Source organism: Pholis gunnellus (genome assembly GCF_910591455.1).
Source record: "Pholis gunnellus genome assembly, chromosome: 5".
In the NCBI taxonomy this organism is placed as follows: Eukaryota; Metazoa; Chordata; class Actinopteri; order Perciformes; family Pholidae; genus Pholis; species Pholis gunnellus.
The window spans coordinates 10,742,056-10,765,326 of record NC_136531.1 but is presented as its reverse complement, the minus strand read 5'-3'; the positions used below and the strand labels follow the sequence as shown (position 1 = coordinate 10,765,326).

Below are 23,271 nucleotides of genomic sequence, written 5' to 3'. Positions count from 1 at the left end.
AGGGAAAAACCCTGAGTCACTTGGCTTCCTGTCTGAGGAAAGGAAGGGGGTGGAGGCTTCAGTCAGACAGTTGAGGCCAGTGCAATATTCAACATAAAGTGCACTGGGTGTAAAGTCCTGTCCTGCTCACTGAATCCACTCCAGTGCTTCAGGGCAGCCATCATAGTGTTCACTATTGTGTGCGGCTGAGGGAAGAAGAAAAAAGAGGAGGGAGCAGAGGAGGGAAAGAAAACCTGTCTCTTTGTGTGGGAAGGACTCAGCAGGAAAGTGATTTTGTGATTATTTGAGTTTGCCAGCAAAGTAAGGCTCTTCCCCCCCCCCCCCCCACACACACACCCCGACCTGCAACATCTTTTTCTACTCTGCACCTCCGCTGCCTTACACCAGAGCCACATATGAATGTGCTTCTCAGGCCGGTAAAACAGCGACACCCGGGCTCCTGATGATGAGAGCCGACGTCAGACTGGTTTCCATGAATATTGATGTGGAGGATAGTCTGTTTCATAGAAGAACAGAAGGAGGCAAGATGGCTGCCCTTTAGGATTTGTTAAAGAGGAGATCCAGACGGTTTGTTGGAATTTCTACAAAGTGGAGGGACGTAAAAAGGAGGTGAGAATTTGCTTACTGTGTTAATACTCTGCTTACACTCTTCCCCTTTAACACTGGTGTATTATGGGAGGTTTTGTATGAGGCGAGGTGTAGCAAATGTCCCCCACCGTAAGAGCAAGACTCAACATAATAAGGAGGGGATATTAGATAAAGCTACTCCAACATGGCTGACGATTTTCTTTCTTTTTTTTTTTTTTTTTGCCAGCTCAATCTGAAAAGGTACCGTCTGTGTTTCCCTGTGTGTTCTGTGTTGCCTTCACATTCTTGCTGCTTTTGAATGCATCATAGAAAATGGTGTACTTAGACTGTTTGTCCAGGAGTTTTTTCTTGAAGCTTCATTTAAATGCCTCTATAATGCTCTCTGTCTTTCCTCAACATTTCAACCTTGCTTTTTTTTTTATGCTGGCACATATTTATAAAAGCGAGTTTGAGTGTGTAATATGTTTCTTTTTGTGTGTGAGTGAATTTGTTTTAAGAGGTGAAACCCGTTTTTCAACGTTTATGTGTAATTATTAGCTATTACAGATTGCTCTTGTTTTTCATTAAATAGGTTAGATGCAGGCAGTGATACCCCCCCGTAGCTTCACATTTTCACATCCATGGCTGTGTATGTGTTTGTTTGTGCTGTTCAGGAGGGGAGACTAGATGTAGGAGAGTAAAAGTCCGACCTGGACGTGTTCAGCACTAAGTGCATAGTGTGTGCACAGCAGTAGAGCTGGAATAGCTGCTGGCTTTGTGTATCTCTGTTAATCAGCTTTCATTGCTTTCACCACTGAAAGACAAGCAGACACAAAGGCAAATCCCAAGCAGAAGCAAAATAGAATAGAATTGTGGTGGCATAGCGTAGTGAAGGCAGACAAGGTCAGAAAGCTCTGAAGGAAATGAAACTCTATCCTACTGCACCATTAACAGGGGGCACCAGAATGGCAATGGCGTTTGTTGCCAGAAGAACAAACATCCCATCGGTTTGGTTTAGTTTCTCGCAGAAGTTTAGTCAACTTCTTTGACAAACTAAGCCAAAGCGATACTTGACAGGATTACATGTTTTCAATGGAGCACGAGCAGTTAAAGGTCACAACAATCAGACTGCTGTGTTCTTTTGGAAACAGAGCTATTGACAAATAGATTATTGAGAATGCAAAGAGGAATGTGTGTCTGTGTTTTTCTATACGTGGCTGCGTGTGATCCGTCATCATTTTGAAAGCAATTGGTGTAGAATAGCAGCATGGTGACAGCAGAGACGTAAACTACAATAACGGAGTGATAACAGTGAGGTAAACGCCTTCATACCGGGACAGTTTGGTTTTGTGTTAGTATGCCAATTTCTTTAGAAATACACTAGTTATAAATACAACATATACATTCCGATGTTTTACAGGCCATCGGGTCTTATCTCAATTAGCAAATAGCTAATGGGTTGTTAGTTGTTGTTTTTTCCTGAATTCACTAAGTGCTACTACTAGATTAACATCTGAATGGTCCATTAGATTATAACTGATCTCACTCAGGTTTGTGTATTGGGCTTGTGTATTCTACTGACTACAGTCGTAATGCAACCACAGCATGGCCTCAGGTAAAAAGCAGAGTAAAGGCATGCCCGCAAGATGAGGAGAATAATGACTGACCTTAAATTGGGCATTGTAATTTAACCTGCAGGAGAAATGCAGGAATTCAGTTTTCCTTTTTTTTTCTGAACTTAAAGCTCCAAGTTAAGGCTGTTAACAGTGACATTTAGTGAATTATGTGCATACAAGGAGCATCAGAGAAGCTGAAGAGGCAGTGAAGTCCAATTAAGGTCAGTTGCTTGTCAAATGACTTGAAGACAATCACCAAGCTTTTTGATGTGAACAGCTGATGACGACAGACAATGGAGAACATTATTCTATCACAGCCTAACATTCCTTTCCCCCCCTCTGAATTAAGCATTTGTTTTAAAACGTTTGTTTACATGCTGCAAACCAACAATGGCGGTGCACCCCTCTGACGCAATGGCATGGCTGTGTTTTGATATGAGAAGCTTGGCCACTGACTGTGTCGAGTCAACGCGAGTGCTGAAGCACGCGTGTTCTCCATAGTACTCATAAAGCATGTTGTTACTACATGAGATCAGGTCATTCCCGCTTTTGTGTGTGTATGTACATGTATTTGTGTGTGTCTGTTGATCCCATTGACCATTCATGACGTGAAGACATTGTGTAATGTCTCATGTGAAAAACTCGTATTTTTTGTTTGTTTTTATTTAGCTAACAAGTAGAATAAAAAATAAAAAAAATGTACAGCTGGAATTAGCCAACAACAAGGCAGTTCTGTGTCTTGTGTATCGACTGGTTTATTTGTGATATCTTGTTGTTAAGCATCACATTCCACAATTATCAAATTCACAGTTTGGATGGATTGCTTCTAACTCAGTGCATTGCCTGCTACTGAAAGCACATTATTAATGGATGGTTGTCACGGTGTGGTTGTACAATTTGTGTTCCCCTTTGTGTGCAGTTGCACTGTACACAGGATTTACAAATGCTAATCGTGACCTACATAACAATGACACATTCTAAAATAGAGAAATAAAAGCCCCCAAAATCTTACTGGAGGTGTTTCCACGAGCTTCTGCATGGCTGCTGTTACATCAGCAGCTGAAAAGGCAGCAGAACATTAATGGGCTTATAGGGGGCTGTGTGGGGGAAGGGCCCGATAGATCAATCACATGCACATAGCTTCTCTCATCTATCCGCACCTACAGATAAAGCAGTGTGGTGGGATTGCTCCTTCGTCATGGCCGTAAGTCCCCTTTATGTCACTCCCAGGGCAGAGACAATATCACCTTTGGGAAGAATGTCCAGTTGCCATAGCGTTCCAAAACAATGCTGTCCACTTACAATACCCAAGCCCTTACCCAAGCCCTCACCTCTGACCCTGCTCTGTCCAGCCCACGCATCGCATTTCCACCCAGGGGCTGTTGCACAAATGACACAGAGAAGCGAGCCCAGTGGCAGGTTAGACATTTTATATTGCACTACCTGCTGGCAAGTCATAGCTTGGACTGCTTTTCAACAAAATGGCGAGATACTGAGTGTTGTATTGATTTCTGCAGTATTGATTTCCCTCTTGTCTGCTATTGGGGGTTGCTTTTCTAGAGAGAAGCAACAACCGGCAATCAAGTGCTTCTGCGGTGGAATCTCAGTGCCATAGTCGCTCATTCACACACGGTTTTAAACAGAATCAGTCACCAAATATGCACAGTTGTGAGAATGTTCTTGTTGATGAAAGCAAAGTAGGACTATTAAGATACGGTTGAATAAGCTCAGACATCCATGTGGAGTTTTGATGGAGAAAGTTGAACTGCATGCCATATGCCACGTTATTTAGGATGAATGAGATGCATTGTTTTGAGTTTTAGTATTTATTGGAAGTTTAGCCATACTTAATGCGCTGATCAGTTCCGAAGCCTGCTGAATGTATCAAAATGTCTTCCGTGACTCACTTCTCTATGTCTGGACTTACTGCTAAAACACGGTTGGAGAGTGATGTGCTTATCTTCTCTGAAAATGAATCAAAAGAATGAACTGAAGCCAAATCACAAAGAACTATGTCAGCTTTCAAGAGCAGATCAAAACACCGGATCCATCCCAACCCCCGCCAAGAATCTTGGCTTTCCGTCCTATGAAGGCCCAACTTCGTTCAAGAGGCGTGGATGTGATTGCGGCCTGCGACTGGTTTATTGGGCATCACTGGAATTGTGCAATAGTAATAATGTTTTTACGAGTCTGGTATAAACACGTTATCAGTAATTGCCACACCGGATACATCGTGAATCCCAAATAGGACTCGCGGCCTTCTTTTTCCACGAGGCCGCGCGTTGTTAGCCGGGCCGGGGCGTAATTATGGAGTGTGGGTGATAAGGCTCTGTTTGAGTGGCACGCGGCCGTAGGGAGTGTTGCTGGCTCTGTGAGCGTGTATCGATGTCAGGGTTTACCTCAGGGGTGAGACAGCGAGGGCAGCGACTCAAAAGCTTCCTCCACGTGAGCCCACGCACATGGCCGCTCTGTTTACAAACACTATCCTGGCATAGGAGTGAGATCTTACGTAATCGCTCCAAAGCGAATAGCATCCCTTCCCGCCTCTCCTACGCTTGGACAATATCCTTGAATGCTGCTATCGCCGGTCCCGCTACAAGAAGTTGAGAATAATAAAAGGAAATCAAGAGCTCCAGTCACAACAGCGTATGTGCTCGAGAACGGGAAGACGGAGAGCAGGCCTTTTCTTATGTTGATGCTGCTCTGACGGCGCATAGCTCCTGCGCAGGTGAAGGCCTAAATATTGACAGGCTGTAAACTTTTCTGTCAAACTTCCTTTACAATTGCAGCTTTGGGTCATTTAAACAAAATGGCAATATTTGCAAGGTTTCATGGGTAAAAAACCAGCATGTGCACAGATGTAAAGGCACATTTGAGTCCACAGTGGTGCTTTTCATTGCACTGCACAGTTTTATATGAATTATTTATTGTTATTTGTAAGTCAACATGAAAATATGTAGAAAAAAACAGTTGGTGTTTCTATATTGGAGAATGAGACATGCCTCTTTGCCAGCCAAGATGTGGCTTTTCAAACATAGGCGTAACTATTTGTGTAGAAGTAAACCTGCACACATGCAGTCAATATGCTTTACAGATCTTGAAAAGGGACCTAACGTCATGCCAGGATCTTACCCTTAATAGGACTTTTATGTCAAAATATATAGCGGTCAGTCAGTTCCAGTTAAATCAAATCTGTGACAATGAGGAGGCTTTGTCACACGTCTAATCCTGAAAGGCTCATCAGAGAACAGGACCAAAAGAGGGAACTCTTTTCATGTATAGTTTGTCAAAATGCATCCCCTGTTAAAATTGGCTTAATCAGAACAATATCTGAAAAGAATGAATAACAAATGCCCATGTCTCCGTCAAAACGCCGTCACGATGGCGCATCTCCGAGGGGTCCATGGCGATCTAAACAACTGCTTCGGGCTGTTAACCCCTCTTCTAAAATGGCTGTCAGATATGGACGGTTTCGCTGCTCGGAGCTGTCATTGAAAAGGTTAGGCCCCATGGCCCCCTGTTGTCTGAGCAAGGAGTACAAAGACAGACAGCTGGTCCTGAATGTCATTTAGGAGCGTAACCCTCCTAAAGGCTCTGAATGACATCACTGCCTACTTTTGAGGGCTTTAACTGGCTCACGCTCAATATTAGGTTTCCTAAGTGGAATGTACGAGTGCAGCAGCTGGTGCTCAATGACGATCAGACCGGCTTGCATCCATATATGTATTTATATTGGGAACGTTTGAAAGACTGATTTTAACTTTGGGTCTGAATGGATAGAAACCTCCCAAATAAGAGTCTTACCGATGTGGGAGGTACAAATACAGGCAGGGAAACACTAAACCGCACGGCAGAACTTGATTGATGACTCCTTAAGCTCACACATAATTTGCCTTTCAGCGAACGCTAAAACAACACACAGACTATGTTTAAGAACTTATTGTTTATAATCTCTGTACTTCCTTCTGAGTTCTGAGGCGTCAGAAATGCAGTAAAGTGTTACTACATTCTTACACTGAAGCCATGATTCACAGTAAATACCCCTCTCTCTCTCTCAGAAGGATTTGTGATTTCTATTCAATGAGAGTCACGTGCCTCCCACTCAGTGGAGGGAAAGAGGGAGCTTAGCAACAGCGGTTTAGGTCTGGCTGCGTAAAAACCCACGAGGGAAAGAATACCTCTACATTTGCTTTCCAGATGACAAATGAGACGGAGCAAATCTTTTTTTGTTCAAAGTTGTTCTGTGCATGACTACAACATATTTCATGTTCAGCAATATGCAAGTTTATTTCTATAGCACATTTCCTACACAGGTGCAATTTAGCATGCTTTACATGAATAAAAGCAAAAAGGGTGATGATTAAAAGAAAGTATAGAGCACATAAGATAGTAATCAAACAGAGAGTTGTGTTATTACAAGATAAGTCATATAAAAAGTACATAAAATAGAGTAAAAACGTGGCGTAAAAACATAGTGGAAGTAACCTCTACTGTGTTTGGTACACCCGATAGAGAACCGTAGAGCAAAAGCCCCTCAATTGAGCCCAAGACGTCACTTCCCGTTTGATAAATACAAGGAGAAAGAAAGTTTTTGTTCAAAACAAACCACTATTTAAAGCTCAGTCTTCCATAACTCTGAATTCTGCCCTCGTATTGAGTCCATTTAGAATTCCTCCACTGCCATGTGCATGTTTTAACTTCCTATAATAATGTTTCCCTTTGCTCTGTTTACTGTTCACCTCCGCTTCCTGTTTAATTGGAAGCTGGTTTGGATTTGGATCATGCAAACAGAGAGGAGATATTTGCTAAATAAATGTGCCTGTAGTGAGGTAATCACATGCCAAGACTGGCAGGCTAGAGAGTGACTTGAAGATGGGAACTAGATGTATGAGTTTTCCATTTCATGGACGGGAGAATGTATGAGGAGGAAAAGGTCAAAAAGAAGTGTTCCTTGTCCCATTTTAACGAAGAGCAACTACAACATCTTTCCCGGTGAGTCTCTAAAAATAAATGCTTGCAGCTCAAGATAACACGACGACTATCTTATTCTTAAATGTTGGCTCCCAATGTTTCAGGTTTTAAAGCACTAAAACATTTCTAAAACGCAATCGTAAAGGTGTCGATCCGCACAAGTGCAAATGCAGGCTTCTGAATATGTGGCACTATTGATTTACTGGCAGGTTCAATGCAAAAAGCACATGTGCACACCGCGGCAAAGCAGCCCTATTCTGCAGTGAGCCGTGCCGGGGTAATGTTTAGACCAGATGGGCTCTGGAGCGCTCGTAAGATGGTCGCCATGGCTACCGTGCACTCTGAGAGAAATTAACTTTGCTCTGTGCACAGTTCATCAAGTTAGTCAGATAATATTGACTGTTGCATAGACAAAGGGTGAGAGGGGAGAAGATACCGGCTGGTTGGAAGGAGCAGCATTGTGAGGGGGTGGGGTGGGGTGTGTGTGTGTGTGGGGGGGGGCAGGTTAGTGGGATTGTACGCTCAAAAGCCCATTTCTTAATTAGAGTCTCCATGTGATGCAGCTTGAAGCCACAGAAAGAGGTTTAGACTCTGCGTGTAAGCTTTGCACAATGCGCTTCTTTTTGTCAGGGTTTCTTTCTCAGGTTGGGCTGATTAAAGTGAGAGAATGAAGACTAACAGGTTTATGAACTCAGACCTAATGTCTAACTGACGTGTACTATCAGGGTTCACTTCTCTGTTAAACAGTCTATGGCTGGCTCTGAAAAAAGGCACCGTTTCACTGAGAGGACTTTGGAGGAAACACTGATAGATTTGATCTATGACACTGTGGCCTGTTATTACCAGTTGTTAGTGGTGGTTTCAGTGTGAGCCAAATTATCATTTTCTTGTGTTATAATATAAAATTGAGTTAAAGAAATGTAGAAAAATGTTCAGAAGAAGAGCAATTTAAAGCAGATCAGACCGATTTAAGTAGATAAAGTGTAAACGCAGCATATACTAGCTTGATTTGTTTTTGTGTGTGAGTGTTTGCAGTTTTCCCAGAAGACCTGCTGAACAAGTTGTATCAGAAATGTACAGAGGCGGGGTTTATCCCTTACAACAACAACAACGGCGGCGGTTGAGTTGTTCATACCAATGTCACGCTCAGAAACTTCTCTGTCACCTTTACCATCAACATGAGGCTCAAACCTCCTTCATAATCACTGACTCATCTGGTATTGCTCAACACCACAAGCATTACACCACTAAAACACGTGATATACTCAAACGCAATCATATTCATAATATACCAAAATGGATGTATCAATTTGTATCAACACCTTGAACAGAAAAATCGCAAGAATCTGAGGGATTTGTCCATTAGCGTAAGGGCTTTGAATCCACTTTATGGGCCGTGTCAAGTTAAAACTGTCAACAGTTCAGCCAGTGCAGCCTCGCCCCTGAAAAATAGACTCAACAAAACCGGTCGTTGAAAGGTTGCCACAAATCACTGGCTCCTATATTCCTCAGACCTTGTGGGTCTTTACGAGTAAATATATTTCATTTGTCATGTCCACTGCTTCCTGAGCCCACTGAACCCTGTACAACACTATCAAACGATCGGGGATTAGTGTTGACATTGATCTTAATTATGGCTATGAGCACTTGGTTATAGCTTATTATCATGGTGCCAGTTAATCTTTCCCCTCTCTCTGTTTATCTTTTTACCTTGAGGGAGCTCTACCAGTTAACCAAATAAGAACTGCACTTGTTATGACCGTCCTGATACACAATGTATCACTCCAGTTCTGTCTTTGCTTCTATTTGACTATTTCAGCTTTACTCTCCAACGGGCATCATTTTAGGTTAGTAAGTTAGTTTTAGTTGTTTAGTCTTGAAGAAGTTATATAGTCTTCACAGGAAAAGGTAAACAGCTCGTACTTAAACCCTAGAGTTCCAGCAGTCGGCATATATCATGATTCACCAATTGACCCTTTGGCCAGCTCTGAGCAGCTCGGGTCCGACAACTAACCGGCTCTGCTCCGTAGACTCTCGTTCAATCATTTAATGTTTTCTTCGTTTTCAGGCTGATTTTGTGGATTTCAAGCTAGTGATGGTAAAACGTTAAAATAATGAGAGTGATACTTGTTACCTACAGAGTTATAGGAAGGGGTTATACGTTTTTTTCAAACGTTACGTTTGTACGCAGAAACCTGTGGAGCATTAGCAGAGTATTAACTAGCTACGCTAGCTAATGAAGGTACACTGAATGTTTACACGTGCTGCTTTTGCTTTTTAATGATTTTAACAGTAAGTAAATACGTATCCAGCTTTACAGGAACAGTGTTGTTCCTTCATTGCAGTGTCTTCTGTCTCGATCACCAGGTGATGTGTTGGTTGACTTTTCCCCGGGATTAGTAGGCTTTAGCTTAACCTTAATCTTTCCAACCTGTTTTTACTGCTCAATCAGTTTGACAGCCTGGATATACTCTATATATTTCAAACACATATTCAAGACCCCTCTGTCTGCTTCGTTCTGTAATGACCTTTTCCTTTTTTTTAAAGTTTTTCCAAAGATTAGATGATATTTATTCAGGGAGTGCAGTTAGTGACAGTGTGGGCTCCATGGTAGCTCCGACAGATTGACGGAGTAGCGGCTGATCAAAAGTCAGAATTCTCAAATATAAAATATTTGTAGATTCTGCTGTCCTTAGCAGACAGATGAATGTAAAAATGGATTAAAATGCCTCTCAAGATCGTGTGCACACTCACAACATAATACAAATTGTACTCTAGAATGGAGGCTTTAGATTTCCACAACAGCCTGTTGTACACTTTATAACCACAGAAATGATAATCATTTCACAAATCAAGTTTAATCCATATTCCCTCAAACTGATATGAATAAGGCATTTTTACTATCTTGGGTCCTCCAGTATTAATGGAAAACAAATTAATTGAATAAAATAATGCTAAGAAGTGCAAATCAACTTAATCAAATAATGCTATAGTTCGATGAAATGTGTCACAATTCAGTAAGAGCAGCTAATGAGACATAAAACTGTTGAAGAACAGAGACTGCAGTGGGAATGTCCACAAGTCGGCCACATCTGTCTCGCATTAGACATAAAGAACAATGCAGTTTGTACAGATCCTTCTTCCTAAGGAGGGGGAGGAGGCTCTCTAGGGAAAAAAGTGCAATTAAACCCCAAACACTTTGGAAAAGATGGACTGCTAGAAAATGTAACTGCTACATTGCATCCCATTGAGGTTTAAGGAGATTTTAATTTTGTATGAAATTGAAACAAAAAATGATTTGATCCTTGGCATTGCATTTCTCTGCAAGCTGATTGTACCTGCAGAGCTTCACTGTTTTCGGTCAACCATGAAGGGAAAGGGAAGCAGAGAAGAGGGGAAAGCAGAGATCTGTTGCTTCAGGCTGTCATGTGACGTGGCCATCTTTACGTCACAATGTAGTGATTAGGCCACAGTGAGCATCAACAGGAAACAGCACTGCTCTACCTGACAGAAGAACTAGACCTGAGGTTGAACAGTGCTAAGTCAGATCCTCCTCATGCAGCATTGTTATTAATAAAAGCAACATGTGTCACATCACTAACTCAGAACCTCAAGCGTTTGCATTCCTGGTAATCACCCTCACATGTGTCTGCATCCCTTCAGTGATCAATACAAAAGATTGCCACGTCTTAATCTAAAACAGAAGCTGTATATTCCCCAAACATGAGACGGATGGGTCAACCTCAAGGGAACGCTTTCTGGTGCACAACCATCTAAAACAATGCTGCACCTTAACATTTCAGATTGTCTTCCAGCGTTAAAGGAAAAGCTCAACATTCTGGGAAATATAGTTGTTGACACTCTCATGTCTGTACGGTAAATATGAAGCTAAAGCCAGCCGCGAGTTAGCTTAGCTGAGCACAAAGACTGGAAACGGGGGGGAAAAGTTAGCCCAGAGTCTTTTAAAACCTCTAATAGACACAATATATCATGTTTGTTTAATCCAAACAAAAAACAAAGTGCAAAAATGGTTATGGTTTTACAGGGGGTTATGTGCTGAACTATTTCTTTGCCTGGAGCAGGGACTTCCTGGAGTAGCTTTATATTTATGGTTCAGGCATGTAAGCACACAAGAAAATCAAACTATTACTTTAAGGGAAAAGATGTGTTCCTTTGATTTTACAAATGAGGAAACGTCGAGATAGCACAGAGCTCTGGCCGGTGTGTGGGGTCTACTTTCATGTCGCTTTTTGTTCAGGATTTCACTTCAGTGTTTTATTTGTTTAGATTTGTTTCTCTCTCTGTATATCAGAGTGTAGAGCCCACCTGTCACTACGGTTGCACACGTGACAGAATAGCAGCAAGATTTAAGCTTCCAAAAAAGCAAATGTTACAATGATCTGGCTAGCATGTACATCTGGAGGATCCAAAAAAACTGACTGCAGACACAGGGGGCTTTTGTTTCTTAGCCAGGGTGGAGAGTGTCATATGTTCAGACTGATAGAACGAAAGAGAGAGAGAGAGAGAGAGAAGGCACGAGCAACCATGTGAGGTGCATTGTACGTGCTGCATGAGCGCGCCATGTGACATAAATCCCAAGTGTGACGTGCCTGACTGAGAGACTCTGTGAGCTGTAGAACATGATTTAACATCTGTCCTATAGTAACAACAGTCAGTGACAACACATGCTACTAGCACTTCGCTTCACATTGTGCTTTATGAGTTGGTGTGTTCTGACCTTCCAGACTTTCCAGCCCCCCCCCCCCCCCCCTCAACTTTACCCAAAACTCTCTCCAGTGGAGGCAACTCCCCCAGTTCATATGCTAGCCATATGTCATGAACGGACATTCAAAATGTCGACACAGAGGTCTCAAGGAATAATTAAGCACTGCCTTAAATCAGGCAAATTGTGTGTGCTTTGAGTGTCCTCTTGTTTACTGTTTCAGGATGTGTATTGTCAGCAAAAAACTGGACCCATAACAATTAGGTCAAAGGCAAGTAGCTATAGATTAAATATTAATCACTAAGAGATTCTGAAATGTTTTCGAGCCTACATCTTTGCTGTTTACGCAGCCGGCTGGAATGCGGAGTTGTGAAAATGTTGTCAGAGGTCATGAGGTTTGCGCAGCAGTGGGTCCGACTTTATATTTACGGGAGGGATTTAAAACGCTGTAGAATGCAAGTCATCTGACCTAGTTACGCTCGTAGGAGTTGCTACAGATGAGGTTTCACTCGCAGCTCTGCTGGGTGCAGTCTGAACTCAAGTCTGTCAGCATATACAGCCATTACAGTGTTTCTACGTTTTGACATTGAATATCTATTACCAAAACGCATGTTATAAACAAAAGACTCCATTTAATGATTTGTCTTTTACGTTTGGTTAAGTAAGAGGTGTGAGGTCAGTTAAGCTTATATATACTTATTTGGTGTATTCACACCATGTTTAAAGTATTCAAATTACATATTTCTGTATAAATTGGGACATGACAATAGAGGCCTACGAAATTTCAAAATCATTACACCAATAGCAGTAAGACATAGATATATAGCAATTCTTAATGTTCCATAATGTTCTGATACTTTCAAATGCAACTCAATTAAAGTCTGAGTCCCTATAAACTAGGGATGGGTTAAATGCAGAGGTCAAATTTCATGTATGTGTATATGTATATGACAATAAAAAGACATTATCTCATTATCTTATCTCATGAAACAAATATTAAGACTGAATTTCAGTTTGTATTATCAGTACTCTAGCAATACTGTCAGCTGTGTTTTTAAATGAAAGCAATGTTTCTACTTATGGTTATTAACAGAGGGAGCAATACTGTGGGGACGGTGACTAAATGAATAGCAAAGTTGCGAAGAGTAGCAAGCAATGGTTCATATTGAATATTGATGTCGGACAAGTTGGTTGTAAACTGTTAACAAATCCAGTTGGTTCAATATTAAATTGTTGTAGTTACAGCATTAGCGTTGAGTTACAGTTGGTTACAGTTGTAATATGTAGTCAGGTGATATTATGATGAACACTATCATTGGCACACTTTGTTATGACTCAGTTCATGAGTCATGAGTTTAACCTTTTTTTAAAAAGTGCTCTGAAAATGTACAGTCTCGGCACTGGATGCATGCTCCACGTTCTTATCTATCAAACAGGAAGATGTGAATGGGCCCAAATCAGCAAAGAAACGGAAATATACACTTGAGATTATGGCTTATTCTTGGGACTATTCTGCAAAACAGCGGTGTGGCTTGGCAAGTGTGTTTGATTTACAGTGCTGCTCCACACCACCTCTCTCTCTCTCTCTCTCTCTCTCTCTCTCTCTCTCTCTCTCTCTACAACAGCAGGACTCTTTCGGCCGAGCTGCCTATAGGTCTCAACCTGAAAGTGCAGAGACCTGAGTTTCCCAGCAGCTGTCGTTAGTGGTGAATGTCACATACGGCTGCCAAGTCACGCCAAATAGACCCCATCTACTATGGCAGCTCTCATATTTCACTGGCTGCCTCTGGGAATAACAAAAACACGCTGCGAGTCCGGTGCATTTAAGTTTGCTACACTAGTGTTCAGGAAATAGGACTAAGTATCCATAGTACATATGATTTGTAGCAAAGATGATCTTTTAGCAACTTGATGGACAAACGGAAACAAGTTGCATTTTGTAAAGCAAAGCTATATTAAAAACAAACTTAATTGTTAAAATAAGGCTCTACTGTTATGTGCAATAACTGCCCTCCTGATGACTTTTGTGCAAACTGTGCCCATTGTTTTACAACACTGGTCACACTGTGTCCAAAAGGTCCACCCTTGCCCCTAGGCCTCAAAGCACTAAAGCAACTCACCATCTATAAATGCCAGCAAATACATAGCTACACAGGCAGTGGGCAATGACTAGAACAGTGCCGAGTGGCCATGCACGTTCATCACGGCACAGACGACAGACTGAACAGGAGGGAAGTTTAGCAGACAGAAGTACAGAGCAACCTGAAGTGTAATTACAGGGCAGCGGACTGGAGGTGAGGCTGTGGGAGAAGGAGGGAAGCCAAACAACAGCGTATAGAGACAAAGAAATTTACTTTTGGAGGGAAAGAAAGCTTTGTTGGGAATCCAGTTCAAGTCAAGCCGAGTCATATCATAAAGAAAACGGATATTCTGGTGGATATTAGCTACTAGAAAGAAAACCAAAATAGATCAAAGCATTATAACTTCCAGCAGGCATCCACACGAAAGCCACTGAGAGGCAGTGCCTCTGGTTTAGTTTAGTGCTCTACTTCCGGAGCAAAAATAGATCTCCCTGTGAATCCCGTCTTGTGAATAATAAAGAGGATGCAGCCAATACTCCAAATGTCTTTAAGCAAGCAGCCAAAATTGGACTTTCAACATTGTGTAATTGGCGTATGTGTGTGTTTATATGTTTGTACGCTGACAGGCAGCACACACTCAGCTGGGATCTCTTGCTTTGTTCTGGGTTTGCAAAGATTTTTTTTTTGTTGTCAGTGTGGGTGTATCCAACTGTGACAAGCTGCTTGGCTCCGTTCGGTCCTTTGTAAATCCCGGAGTGTCGCTCAGGAATGGAGCTGCTCTGAAAGCAGCTAAGCGCCCGTGTTCACCTCTTGACTTAGTTACTGATTTGCAGACTGCACCGAGGGCCAGACAAAACAAAGGAGTAGTCACATGGGGTCGGGAAGTGGTATTCACCCGCTTACCTCATTGTTACATTTGCCGGGATCAGATGCTTTATATCTGAAAGAGTTCGGAGAGGTGGGAGCATTAGGTTACTCCTTTTAGCTCCTTTTTCCTCTAAAGACACAGACTTAAATTGATGTTCCCCCAATGAGTGTTGAGTCTACTGCTAAAAGAGGTTTTAATTTCCTAATTTAATTGTGAATTTTGTTATTTCCTGTAGATGTTGATAATATATATATAACATAACTTCAAGCAGCTGTATTTTTTGTTAAAATTTTAATCAGAATTACAAATACAGGGGGAAATATCATGAAGTTCATTCCAAAGTAAAGTTAAAAGTAAAGTAGTATTCAAGACTCATAAATAAGCTTGCAACTCAGCAATACTCAATAGTTGAGTATGACCGATCGTAATCACCTCATGTTTTTTCATCCTCTTCAAGCAACACAAAAACCAAAGGTATCCCAAACAGCACATCATAAAATCAGCAGATCTGCCACAGAAGAGAACATCCGAATGTGATGTCGTATGAATGAAGATGCCTCCGCGATGGAAAGACCATTTTGCCCTTCATTAAACGGAGCCGTGTACGTTTCACAACTCCCACGTGGTGGGCTTCTCAAACTCATTTGTCAAAATAAAACATTTCAATTTTAATAACTTTTGCCGTAATCATAAAGAGGCTCAGCGTCACTTCTGATTACGATGCTGGTGGTGAGGTCCCGCTGCGGCTCTTTACATCCGCCTGTGTCTGACAGCAGCAAAAAGGAGATTAGCTCTGCAACTTGTTGCCCGAGTCTCTTCCTCTTCAGGTTCCACTGCAGTCTGAATATAACTAATGAGTTACCCGCACCATTTGCTATTAGTGGAATTAGTGTTACATTGTCTTATGCTTCTTTACATTGTAATTACATTGGCCCAGTTCTCAGATGACAGTCTGTAGTCTGACCACAACATTAAGAAAACAAATTACAGCCTTTAAAGAAGGGAGCGTTTGGGGGCATTTTTAAATCAGACCTACTCTAAATAATTCAGTGTAAAACTATTTATCTGAATGAGTTCTATTCAAGTGATAATGCATGTAAAGAGCGAGTTGATTTTGCAGTTTCTCTTTTATTTTGAGTCACTTCTTGATTTTTATAAACTTCTCTATTTTTCTGGTTTACGAAACCCTTACAAACTCTATTGGATAATTTAGAAAATGTTTTTCTTAGCAAGCTCACAATAGGGCCGTCTTTCTTTGGGATGCAAGACGCCCGGTCTTAACTCGACACACATAAAAAGATACGTTTCAGGCCCCTTGTCCCCGGCCATTGACTTGAGAGCCGTCTTTGTTTTCAGTGTGCCGCTTCCCTTTTCTACCTGCTAACAGGCAGCTGGCTGCTCTGTTGTGACAACCGTGGGAGCTTCCAGACACCCTTGTAACAGCTTGGCTCGTTAGTGGGAGATTTAGCACACTAACTTTGGGGGTCTGGAGGGCTGCTAATGTCCTGAAGGGGTGATTGACACAGAGAAGGATATCATTATTTCGACCAGCTCGCCTGCCTGAGCAGAGCTCGGTCTGACAGTTTGCTGTGAAGGTTGTCTTGGTCCAGACGGTCGACTGGGTCACAATTGCCACAGAGTGACATTTTGTTTTGCCTCATTCATGGTCCACGTAACCAGTTTGGACATTTTGGTTCAGGAAATAGAGGAACCTGATAATACTAATTCTGAAAGTGCACAGTATCTCGAGGTCTTGAATCACAACTTTTTAAAAGCAATTGAAATATATATTTTGTTGTTATATGAACTTATCCTCTGAAATGATTGTCATCTGATGCTGCAGGTGCTTCATTTCAGGACCCTTAACGATACTTTTGCAAACTAGCCCGGTCTACAGTCACCCCAGAGATAGAATACTTTCATATGTGTTGCTGAACTTATGAAATATATATTCTCTACCCATCTGTACAGTAAAATCTAATTCATATGTTAGGCGTTTTCATGCAAATCATTACTGAACGTTACATTTGTTTATAATCATTCTTGAATAAAGCAATGTACATGATCAATAGATCCTTTTTTTAAATGCCCATGCATGTTGTGGCTGAAATGGATACTGTACCTATTCAAACATTTTTCAAAAAAGGCTATCCGGCTTAGGATAAAACATGTCGTTTGAAGACGACAGCTCTTCTGCCAGAATCATAAGCAGCTGTAACCGCTTCCAGATGTGATAATCGGGCCCAATGATGGAGCACGATCATGCCAAATGAAACATGCCATAGTACCTCAAATATTTAGCTATTTTTCCCCCCAAACATCAGTCAGTGCCTATAGTGAGCCTATAGTAGGTTTGCATTAACAGGAGGGCTTTTGTGGGAATCTAAACCTGGATCCAATTATGTTTTCAAAGGTTGCATAGCATATTTCTCTGAACTTAACCATAGCAGCCGGCAGTTGTGACCCGAGGCTTCAAAGCTCCAAGGACATTATTTACTTTAAGTACATACAGAGTGTTTAGCTGACCTAAATGTCTAAGAACATAAAGCAGGAAGTCTTTTTAACCTACAAGAACCTAAATTGTCTTGATGAACACATTTTGGTACACTGCTGTTTAATGGACACCATGATGTGCCAACCGTTTACAAAAAAAACATTTGAAGCTGCCCCTACATTTTGACCAATCGTCATGTGTGAAAAATGATCTGAGGGATGAAACAATGCTTCATCACATGTACACAAGTAACTTTAAAAGCATTTAACACCTCTAACGCCTGTCTACATCCTTTGATATTATTCAACCTGACAAATGAGTTCTATGAATTTAGGCTTTATAAATGTATTAGTATATTGTTATTATCTGTGTTGCATTGTAAAAAGGAGCTTAACTATGGGCAGCTAAGGGAAAGTTAAGGCTGCTAATGGCTATTTAATTACATATGTTGACTATAGAATAGAAACTATTGGAATCAGACTACTGGTTTTTATATTATGTTCAAAAAGGACCATATACTTTTCAAACCTATAGCCAAACGTTCCCAATTCCTGCGAGTATTCATAGTTGAGGGGGATTGTGGCTGTAGGATGCTTGTGCACAGGCGGACAAAACCTCAGGACACCAATTAAAGTCAGGAAAATGTAATTCCTCTCGCCTTCGATACATGTAGGAACATAATACACAAGGACAAGCATGACTTGTTGAAAAAAGGTGGCTGTGTGTTTGATATTGATCACCGCAGGCTAAAAAGAAAATCTCTATGAATGTGTCTCTCTTTTTTAAAGCCAGTAAAAGAAAGTCAAAACCAGGTATACTTTCTTTAATGCAAATTTAACCATGATATTGAGGACAAACAGAAGTTTTGTGATACATACTGTACAAGGACTGAACTCCCTCCATCCCCAGCCAACCATGAATCAACAGTACAATCAGTTCTCCTTCAAGCTCTAATGCTCAACACTCTTTTACTTAAACACTTAAAACTGATTCTGGGCCCCTCTTGGTGCTCATCAGCTGCCCATTCCTTCAGCATCTGCAGGAGAGTTGCTCATAATTATGATGGATTAGACTCGGCTCTTTGTGCCTCTGCACTGCAATTGTTTTGCAGATGCTGCAGATGTGACATGCATTAATAATTGAGGGAGGCAGACAGAAATCAATATTCTACTGGAATCACTAGAATATATATGCTTTAGGCAGAGAGAACGCAGGGTAAGCACAAATGAAACCATATGCTCGGTTTGCTGCTTAACCTTCTGAGGAGATCTTAGTTTCCATTCATCAGTTTTATTACTTTATTAAATTACTTTGTCGCTAGACCTACAGATCCCAAGGAATACAAATTAAAAGATAGCTTCTCTCAACGTTTGGCCAACTTATCTTCAGACAAAATGCTGCTCAGCTGAAGCCAGACATTAAACTTATTTAGATTAACAGTTGAAGTATTTAACAAAACTCTGATTTTGAGGTTTTTACGTTTATCCTGGGAATCAGCTCCACCAAAAATCGAAATTTTCTTAAATCAGAGAGTTGAAAAAACATATAGCAAAGACGTTCATCAGGATGATTAAATTAATCTGGGAAACATTTGTGAGGGTAAGTTCATATTCTGAACTCAGTATAACTCCACAGTACAAAGCTCACAATGCTATGGTCTAGCCCTGATAACAAAGACCCCAAACTTGAGAATCCAGTTGTATTTGCATATTTGACGCAGCAATGTGTTCAGGATGAGGAATACCACAACTCAACAGCTGACGAGCAGCCAACTCCTGCTCCCATCTACCATCTGGGACTTTAACCGTGCATCCTACTACCTTCAATCAACTAGACTTGTATTTAGTTTAATGTGTTCTGTCCTTTGATATTATAACCAATAACCCAAATGCAAAGAAATAGTGTTCTTTGTGAAAGTGAACTTAGGTCAGAATCTAGAGAAAGGATTCAGACACATGCTATTGTCTGATGCATGTCTGAACAGTGTTTTTTATTTATTTTCCCTCTGTTAATTTAGCATGTTCCTAGTGTTTCTATTCTAAAATATTGCTATTGTCTACCACCATTTTGCAATGATGGTGGATATAGGTGATATACATAAAGTCTCACTATGTTTGTCTGAGAAAAATTCCCTTATGGAAAGTAGACTCACAGTCCACTGTTCGCCAAAATAGTCCTGTAATGACCTCTAGTTTTATTCTCTTCTCACTTTCTACTTACTATCTGGTTTCTAGGTGATTGGGGGATGAGGTCAGGGTGAATCTAATTCTATGACAGGATCGTGTTGCAAGCCGATACAAATTTAGTGCCAAGTGTAAACACATTACTCTGCTGACCTTCCCCTCACTAAGGCCACAGTCAGACGAGTGCTGAAGTTAGATGTTTGTCAGAAGAGTAAATTTGAGCGAGTAAAGTTCCTACACATAGGTTAAAATGAAATCATGCGTTTGTTTTACATAAGACATATTGTATTTCAAAACACAACCCTGCTTGAATAATGATGTAACCAAATATTTCTCTCTTTATCTGCTCTGCAGGACGGACAGAGGGCAGCCCTGTGGATGGACTCTGAGCAGGCCAGATGGAAACAGAACAAGCCAGACATGAGGCGGAAGAAAATCTGATATTAGCACAATTTGGCACATCTCGCAACATCTCTCACAAACTTCAGAATGGAGACCAGTCTTCAGAGGGAGATTCTCTGCAGATCCCTGGGGATACTAGCTGGAACAATTACAAGGCCAGCACAGGTGCTAACTCCATGAAGAGGCACAGGGAGAACTGCAACAGTCCTGCCTCAGTACAGGGGCTGTACGATCAAGGATCCTACATGATGAATGGAGAACTTATGAATGGAGAGTTGAAGCATGCACTCACTGAGCAGTCCTTACTCACCCACCCGCCCAAGAAACTTAAAGTAGAATCTGAGATTAAAAGAAATGACAACATGAGCTCTAGTTTGGTGGATAGCTTTCCTGAGCTGACAAAAACAACTGAGTTTGAAAGCAACACCCCACAGACAGAGCTTAAGTTAGACAAGAGGAACTGTGATTTTCCTAATGGAGATTTTTTCTGTCTACCAAGGAATAAACATGTTCCAAATGGTGCTTTATCACCCCCCTCAACAATAGAAAGCACTCCAGGTGATCTTTTAGAGAAAACCCTGTCTCAGTATTATCCTGAGCAAGTGTCAATCGCACCACAAACATCTGGGCCACAGCTTGATGCGGTCAATGGTTCACTGGCAAATAAGCTGCCAAGTGAAGGTGCTCAACCCCCATCTTTAACCTCAGGATTGCCCAATTCAGCTCAGATGCCTGACTTACAGCAACAGCAGCCTGGGGCATCGGGCAATGTTGAAGGAGGCAACAGTTATAATTCTGTCAACTATGTAGTGAATGGATACTCTAACAACTTTGAAGCAGACCACCAGCAGCAGCAGCAACAACAGCAGCATCAGCAGAGGCCACCATCTTACTCTGGTCAGGAGCTGTCTCTAGGTCAGCTCCCTGGCATGATCCCGCCAACAAACACTGCCAATAGCTCACAACAACGTCAAAATGGCCCACGGTGCTATCCAGACGACACAAATCCTCAAGGTATATATGAGAAGGTCAACCAAGAGTTTAACCAGAACTCTTTTCTGGAGCGTGATGCCCCTGTACAGGCAGCAGAGACAGGTGGATATGCATCCTTTCCTAACTCTGGGTTACAGAAGATGGGGCAAAGTGAAGAACCTAGGTCTGGTCAGCATCAGCGCATTGGCACTGACAGGGGCCACCAGTATGGGATTCAACCCCAGACCTTTAAACACAATGCCGGAAACTCACGTGGCGCTGACAGTACGGGACCCATGGGCCCCAGTCTCCAGCAGCCAAGTCATGCTGCGTTAGAAAACGGGATGGAGAACACGCCTCAGCAGAGAGCCAACTTATCATGTTCGACTCCCCGCCAGAGAGGCTGGGTAGAGCTAAACTCTCCACATTCCCAGCAGCAACTAGCAAGTGGCCCGTCATCCCAGGGACAAGAGCAGGACATGTGGAGGGGCTTCCCTGCTAAGCCTCAGTCAGAGCAGCAGACTGCTAACTCCCAGGTTCACTGCCAGATGTTAGAGCCAAATACCGGGCAAAGATTCCAGACACAGGCAGGTTTCACAGATAGCAGCCAGGGGTCTAACAGCTTCCAGCAGCAACAGCAGGACCGTCTCCCGGCCCAAACACACTGTGCTACAGCCCAGCACAACACTGCCCCTGAGTGGCAGCAATCAAATTCGAAAACACCTCAAATGCAGCAGCCTCTACCCCAGAAAATGCCCGAGCAGCGTAATTTCCACCAAGATCAGCAGGTAGACAGCCGCTATCACACCCAGATGCAGTCAGAGCATTTAAGTGAAGACCCTGACCTGCAGGATATACTGTCACCTGGGTTTTTACCAACACAGCAACAGCAGCAAACACAGCAACAGCAGCAAACACAGCAACAGCAGCAACCACAGCACTGTCATCTTCAACGTCCCCTGTCCCACCCACCGCAATTTGAAGGGCAGCAACTCAAGTCACCCGATTACAGACCTCGCAGTCAGCCTCAGCCAGGTCAGCAGCAGCTTCAACCCAACCAGGCTCTTGGAAACAATTCTGCTCAATCCAACAACCAACAAATCCAGCACAGTGACCATGCAACTTTCAGTTACAATAACACAACGGACATGCAACAGCTTCAACAACATCAAAGGCAGTTTCCACCTGACTCAGGCAGCAGTAACCTCAAGCAATTTCAACCACAGCGGCCTAACGACCACTGCCACCAGCCCAACCACGCAGACTTCTCCCAGACCTCAACGCAGTCACAACCTCACTTACAAGGCGGCATGTTGAACCAACCGATGTATCCTAAAGCTGAACAGCAGCTGAAGATATCATGCGCTCAGTTCCAAAGGGGACCTCGACTACCTCTGGCACCTGCGGGTCCCCATGGAGACTTTCAGAGGCATGCAGCCCTGCGTATGCACCTGTTACAAAGGCAGGAGCGCCAGGGCCCTCCTCATCCCCTTCAGAGCACTAGTGACCCCACACATGGCCTGAGAGCTGTGAAAATAGAAAACGACTCCAGATTTGAGTTGCCGTGTTCACAGCAGCAGGGGCAGCAGTTACAGATGCGAGAGGTGGGAATCGGTGGTGTGCAAATCAAGCAGGAGAATCAACCATCCCTGTGTGATCAAAGCAAGAGGCCGGGAAACATCTTGGCCTCCATGGAACAAAGCCTGAGGCAGTACCAGCTTTCACCTGTGTTTGAGAAGAACTCCCTTGTCGTCAATCCAGCAAATAAAGTCAAGGTGGAATCTTCTGGGCCTGTCACAATCCTGTCAACCAACGCTGACTTGGGTGGAGTTGAATCAGCAGCAGCTGCCCCAGCCGCTACAGCTCTAAAGAGACCACCTGATTCCACCCCTAAGAAGGAACACCTCCTACAAAGCTTCATGGACTCTCCTATGAAGCTATTGGATACCCCGATAAAGAACCTACTGGACACCCCCATGAAAACACAATATGACATTGCGTCCTGTCACTGTGTTGGTGAGTCTCGTGATGTTGATTCTGAAAGATGATTAATCAGTTGGTGTGTAAATATTAATGCATGTCCTTTTATATTTAGAACAAATCAGTGAGAAGGATGAAGGCCCATACTACACTCACTTGGGGTCTGCGCCGAGTGTTGCCGGTATTCGGGAGGGGATGGAGAAAAGGTTACCACATATTTGACTTGTTGACTGGCAAAATTGAGTGTGTTGTGTAACCACTGTGCACTACATTACTTGTGTTTACTTACATGCCTCTATTCTGCTTTTAAGGTCTGGTCTAACTGGTCGCGCCATCAGGATTGAGAAAGTAGTATACACCGGCAAGGAAGGAAAAAGTACACAAGGGTGCCCTATTGCCAAATGGGTAAGAACC

At 42.4% G+C, this 23,271-nt stretch overlaps 1 protein-coding gene across 1 annotated transcript in view; it reads left to right on the top strand.

Annotated features, from left to right (window-relative positions):
• The first annotated feature begins 372 nt into the window (after nt 1–372).
• Nucleotides 373–23,271, top strand: part of tet2 (tet methylcytosine dioxygenase 2) — a 29,122-nt gene continuing 6,223 nt past the window's right edge. Inside the window, exons 1-4 of the mRNA XM_079158875.1 lie at nt 373–609; nt 19,858–22,893; nt 22,973–23,063; nt 23,169–23,262. Of these exons, the coding sequence (XP_079015001.1) occupies nt 19,902–22,893; nt 22,973–23,063; nt 23,169–23,262 (3,177 nt within the window). The 5' untranslated portion in view covers nt 373–609; nt 19,858–19,901. The remainder of the gene's footprint in view (nt 610–19,857; nt 22,894–22,972; nt 23,064–23,168; nt 23,263–23,271) is intronic.